The sequence below is a fragment of the Haliotis rubra genome, unplaced genomic scaffold (genome assembly GCF_003918875.1).
Source record: "Haliotis rubra isolate DU_JTF1 unplaced genomic scaffold, ASM391887v1 Scf22, whole genome shotgun sequence".
Taxonomy (NCBI): domain Eukaryota; kingdom Metazoa; phylum Mollusca; class Gastropoda; order Lepetellida; family Haliotidae; genus Haliotis; species Haliotis rubra.
Genome location: NW_025766225.1, coordinates 925,551 through 931,980, shown reverse-complemented (window position 1 = coordinate 931,980; position 6,430 = coordinate 925,551). Strand labels below are relative to the sequence as shown.

The 6,430-nt window shown below is 44.9% G+C and overlaps 1 protein-coding gene across 1 annotated transcript in view; it reads left to right on the top strand.

The window, feature by feature from the left end:
- The first annotated feature begins 5,763 nt into the window (after positions 1 to 5,763).
- The window catches only part of LOC124277261 (glutamate carboxypeptidase 2-like), a 62,440-nt gene continuing 61,773 nt past the window's right edge, over positions 5,764 to 6,430 (top strand). Inside the window, exon 1 of the mRNA XM_046712911.1 lies at positions 5,764 to 6,331. Coding sequence (XP_046568867.1) covers positions 5,976 to 6,331 — 356 coding nt within the window. The 5' untranslated portion in view covers positions 5,764 to 5,975. The remainder of the gene's footprint in view (positions 6,332 to 6,430) is intronic.

Below are 6,430 nucleotides of genomic sequence, written 5' to 3'. Positions count from 1 at the left end.
CCACCAATACTTTTGCTGTGCCAGTCCTTTCCTATTCCTTTGGAGTAGTTGATTGGACAAAACAAGACATCCAGAGTCTTGACCGCCTGACCAGAAGGATCATGTCTGATAACAGAGCCCACCACCCTCGTTCCTCTCTCAATCGTTTATATGTGCCAATTAGTTCTGGAGGACGGGGTTTGATTAATGTGGAGGCTCTTCATGATAAAATTTATTGTGTACTTTTGCACATATTTATTTATCGGACGATCCTCTGGGGATGCATGTGAAGACTCATGATGAAAGGAAGGAATTCCACAGCTACCTTAAGCGTGCCAGGGTTGTTGGACAGAATCTGAAATTTGAGGTTGATTTTGCTGATGGCGATGTACTGCTGGACGGTACAGCGATGGGAGTAAACCAGGTGAAGTCCTTCACCAAGTCTGCCCAGAGTCGGTCTTTTGTGGAGAGGCTTGCTGAGAAGCCATTACATCGTGTGTACATGCAGTGTGTGGAACAGAATAGCAATCCCACCGACTCCTTCGCCTGGATGAAGTCGGCTGGTCTTAAATGTGAAACTGAGGGCTTCCTTTTTAGCTGCTCAGGACCAGTCACTTACCACTCGTAATCGCCAAAATGTGATTCTTAAGGAAAATATCAATATGAAATGCCGACTTTGCAATGAATTCTCAGAGACTGTCCAACACCTTGTCAGTGGATGCCCTTCCTTGGCACAAAAAAGCATATCTGAAACGACATGATGGCATGGCTCGCTGCTTTTACTACCGTCTTTGCCATGCCTGTGGCTTTGACTCCGAGGTCCATCCATGGTACGACCCTGAACATGTCCAGGGCGTCATGGAAAATGATGCTTTCAAACTTCTCTGGAATAGGCCCATATACAGCAAACCTGATATTGTCCTTTTGGATAATGCCAATGAATTTATTTGTATCATTGAATTTTCTGTCCCTTTTGACAGCAATGTGATTGGCAAGGTTCAGGAAAAGCATAATAAATATGCGGACCTCGCCTTTAAAATGTCCCGCTTGCATTCCAAGTACCCTGTCGTCAAGCTACCCATTGTTCTCGGTGCCCTTGGTTTGGTACCTCCTGATCTCTTGGCGCAGATCAGGAGAGTGCCCGGGTTCTCCACCGGGAGCACAGCCCTTCTGACACTCTGGGTAATGCAGAAGGCTGCAGTGTTGGGGAGCCTTCATATTCTCCGGAAAGTTCTTGGTGGGTTCGACTAGGCAGTGTTTCCTGTGAGAAGTCCCATTCGCTGTCTTGGCTGCGTGTAGAGGGGGCGAGGGCCCTGGGCTGATGATGAGCCTTACTGGCCTGACAGACGTCACGATGCATGTCAATTGTCATCGCCTCCTACAGTAAACTACTCCGTTGCATCCCGTTTCTTGGTTTGCAGTTGCTTCACGCAGCTAACATCACTGGTTGAAACATTGCGTTTATGTTTTCCGATAGTTAAAATGTCTCAATCCGACTCACAAGTTTTCAGCGACACGGTAACGTTCGCAATGTTGACATTCCCACATTGCAATCGTGGAATGTCGCTTGACTACTCCGCTTCATCTGGATGTCCCTGATCTAAACTTACGTTGGTAGTAGAAATGCGACGTTCATGTTGGCCCATATGGTTTACGTTAATCACAGATGTAATTAAAATAATTTAGAGAAGATATTTAATCCGAACGTTAACCGTCATCAAACTGTTATCATTTGGGTTTCTGGTAACGTTCGTCTTAACGTAGGGGGCAGACACATCAATAGAACAGCACGCCAGTTAGCCCTGTGCGAGGATTCCTCAATTAGGTCACCGACACCGCCGTTTGTTTTCTGCCTTAAATCAGGGATACTCTACAACATATAGAGTCTCCCCTGCTTAAATTAATCGTAATTAATTTAGAAAGTATTACATCTGGCATCTTAGAAAAGAAATACAGTTTGCTCTACCACGCAAGCGTCCTCGTACTTTAACTATAATAGTTCAGGACGAAAGTGTGCTTTATTACACTATACATCGTGGTAGAGCGAACTGTATTTCTTAAGTATGTGTGCATAAAATACACATCTGTGTGTATAGGTGTGTGTTAGTATGCGTGTGTGCATTTTGTAACCTGACTTAGTGAGCTGGATTTTACGCCGCTTCTAACAATAATCCAGCAATACCACGACGGGTGATACCAAAAATGGGATTCACAAATGCGGGGTATCGAACCCGGGCCTTCGCCGACACGAACGAAAGCGTTAACCATAAGGCTACCCAACAGAGCCAGTTTCGTAACGAAAACTGGTTGAATGCACGACGTTTCGCATGGCGTCGGGTATTGCTTCACCGATTTTTTCCTTGTTTACGCACAAATTTCCTTGCATTCCTCCTTGACAACTGACTCAACTGAAGACTGACTGACTGAGTTTGGTTTTACGCTGCTTTTAGCAATATTCCCGCAACATCACGGCGGGGGACACCAGAAATGGGCTTCACACATTGTACCCATGTGGGGATCTCAACTGAAGAAGTTGACGAATGCAGTGTGAGATTGTGGAAATAAGAAAACACGTGTAATAACAGATTACTATCAATCACCCTTGGTTTGGCATGCATGGGGTTCACAACTGATACTGTTGAAAAATATTTACAAGTAGCTCATCGTGGGGAATTGTTTGGAAGTATGATACTAAACTATGGTGTCCGAGAGGGGACATCGCGTTCTCGCCTTCGATCAGTTACGGTCGCCAGAAAGGGACAAAGCCACAACACGAGACGAGAAAGTGACACCGCATCTCACTTTCTTTGCTCGTGTTGTCGCTTTCTCGCGGTGGTAACTGAAGGTGAGAAAACGATGTCCCTTCTTGTCGCCATACCAAACAGACATGATAGGATCTTTGTATAAAATGCGTGGCTTGCGATGAAATCAACCAAGTACCCAAGCTTGACCAGCCGATCCCATAAGTCACCTCTAATTATCATGCTTGTCACATGAACCAGTAGTGTGAAGCTCATTTCTGGTTACCCTGGCCGTGATATTGCTGGAATATTGCTAAAAGCGGCCTAAACCCATACTCACTCACTCATATGAACCAACCCGTGAAGATCTGGATTAGAAATGGATTTTCAGTATTCCATGCGTGTCGCGATTAACGGAATCGGGTGGTCAGGCTTCCTGACCTGGTTGATGCATGTCGTATCCCATCTGCGTAAATCGATGCTCATGATGTCAGTCACTGGATTGTCTGGTCCAGACACGATTATATACAAATGTACAGACATAGAGCTGGAATTGCACAAACAAACAAACGTAACCCGGAACCTCCATGAGTGGAGGCCCACGTGACAGGTCATGCTGGCAATTATTATCGCGCGTTTTTTTCAATGAAATACGGTACCCGATTTGTCTCTATATACCCTCTGACATTCCGTTGCCCTCTGTACAGAAGAGGCCGGGTATATACATACTAATACTCACCGAGTCTACCCGGATCACCCAAGATCGCTTTTTCGTTGCGGTAGAAAACAGAATGCACTGATTAACGTCACAGTTGGGGGTTACACAGTGAGTATTGTTTTACGCCGTTTTTAGCAATATTCCAGCAATATCACGGCGGGGGACACCAGAAATGGGATTCACACTTTGTACCCATGTGGGGAATCGAACCAGGGTCTTCGGCGAGCCAACACCTTAACCACTAGACTACCCCACCGCCCTGAGAGCCTGAGTGTTACACAGAATACTTTTCTTAAAACATGTATTTCAAGCAACAGAAACGCTGTCAGGTAGGTTACGTTAATAGCCTTACTATCTGACTTGCTTCAAAAATAAACGATAACCTTATAACTCCAAAGCCGTTTGACTGTTCTTGAATCAATAAATCAACAGTCAATCGATAGTTTCGAACAGACCTATCGCTCTTAATATCCAACAAAGTGACAGTTTGCGTGTTATTTTACAGCAATCAACAGTAATACAGATATATGACGGCGGCCTGTAACAAATGTCCCAGTGGTAGTCTGAGCATCGGTCCATGCTGTTGGGATACGTCACAAATCCTGACCACATGATCCGGTTTAAATTGTACGACAATAATCGGGTGCTGGGGCCTTTCCAACCCGGATCTTCTCTGATTCCTAGGTTTGGACGAAGATGCATGGTAGGAACAGCACATGTGCTGTGAGTGAGTGAGTGAGTGGGTGGGTGGGTTTGGGTGGGTGGGTGAGTGAGTGAGTGAGTGAGTGATGCCGTACACCGCAGTCAACAAACCTGTATGCAACACGATAGCCAAAGTAAAGACTTTGTTTTTGTTATTCATTCCCATACTTGGATAGTTATAAACACATTATAGTGTCAGAAGTGAGTGAGCGTGTGAGTGAGTATGGTTTTACGTCGCTTCCAGCAACACTCAAGCAACATCACGGCAGCGGACACCAGAAATGGGCTGGTCAAAGTAAAGTTGTCAGTCTGACCGACGACCCCTTCATTCGGACACAATGACACACTCAGGTCACACGTTTTGACAGTCAGACACTCACAAGTCGGATCATATCACTAACGTAGGGTATCGGATGCCAACTGTGTCCCGGTATTCCCTGTGGAGACAAGCATGGGGTACTGGGGATCTGTTCTGTTCCTAAATCAATCCCCTGTCGGGACAAGCATGGGGAACTGGGGATCTCTTCTGTTCCTAAATCCCCTGTAGAGACAAGCATGGGGTCCTGGGATCTATTCTGTTCCTAAATCCCCTGTGGAGACAAGCATTGGGTACTGGGATCTATTCTGTTCCTAAACCTGCTGTGGAGACCAGCATGGGGTACTGGGGATCTATTCTGTTCCTAAATCCCATGTGGAGACAAGCACGGGGTAATGGGAATCCAATCTGAACCTCTTCGGGATATGGGGACAGATTCGTCGCGAAATCATTTCCTGAGGAAGTTGGAGGTAAAAGCTTCAAATGCTGAGATCACGATTTGAAGTTATCAGTCTACTATCATTATACAATCCCTTTTATAAAAGGGTAAAATGTAACGTTTCATAATTGGGATTACCCTTTGGTAGTGAATAAAAAAATTCAAGCATTTTGGGGGGATTGGGTAATTTGCGCCAAACACTATAATTAGGGACCGTTCATAATTTATGGCTAAATGATGATTATTTTGAGGGCACCCATTTTGTTCTGGGGATATGGGGAGGAGGGGAGCAATTTTGTACACATGTACTGGGGGTTGTGTCAGCAATTTTGTACATAAAAATATTGTAAGAATATGCTTAGAAATTATGGGTAGGGGATAATTCATTTTGTACATGCCATGCAGGAGGTCACTTACTTTGTACATACACATTTAGGGGGCATTCACACCGTACATGCTGGTGTCCTCCCATTACGCAGACAGCCATATAAACCATCACACACACCCCCCCAGCCATAATTTATGAACGGTCCCTTTATAGATTACCAAGAAATCGTAATCCCATACATAACATGCTACTGCACATGTTTACTATAGCTTTTCGTTTGTGAGATTTGTACTAGCATGTATTCAACGAAATTGAACTGGCCCGCTAAAAATATCACTTGATACAGAAAATGGGCAAACATACCATGCATTGCATTCCAGTTACGTGTTCAATTTGACATAGGTATACGACGGTCGTTCGTCAGTTTCACAAACACAGTAATTCGTGTAGTTAACATGATCCCATCACGTCCAATTTAACCTCCCGTAAATAGCAATTACCGGTAATCAGCTCCAAATAGGTACCACTTGCCGGGCAATACCTGACTCCGTTACGTAACACCAGAGTGAACTTCTACCTTAGCGACTTATGTCACTCAGGGAGTGAGCGCGTGCGACCGCTGACAGTCGACGGAAGCCATTTGAACGACACCTGAACGCTGAGCTATCAGCGGCAGGTGGCTTTTAATAGCTGGACTCAGCGCGCGGGGAGAAGAGTCGGCTCACAATACAGGTAGTAGTGCAACGCTCAACATGGCGACTCCCGATCGCTCGTACAGGAGGTATCGTTCTTGGAATGCCGATATCGACGAGATGGGAAATGATGCCTTGTTAGATTATCCCTCGACAGAAAGTATTCCCTCCAAACGACCACGATGTGTGAGTCTTTGGACGTGTGTGTTAGCTGTTGTGACTGTCGTCATTTTGTTTCTGCTGGGTTTCTGTCTTGGATATTATATCCGGGAGAGTCTCAACGCTGCACAGATTCAAACTTTCGATTGCGCCTCCTACCGTAAGGATAAGTTCAACGATTCAAAATTGGAAAGTGTTCATGAAAAGATTATGTATTTTATTGCGGAAGACCCCAGACGAATTGGAGAGTTTGTAAGGTAAGGGCGTTTGATTTCATTTGAAGATCAATTTAACAAAAGAAATTTGTGATCACGTACAATCTTGACAGCGCAAAACGATCAGTTTTGCATGTTATG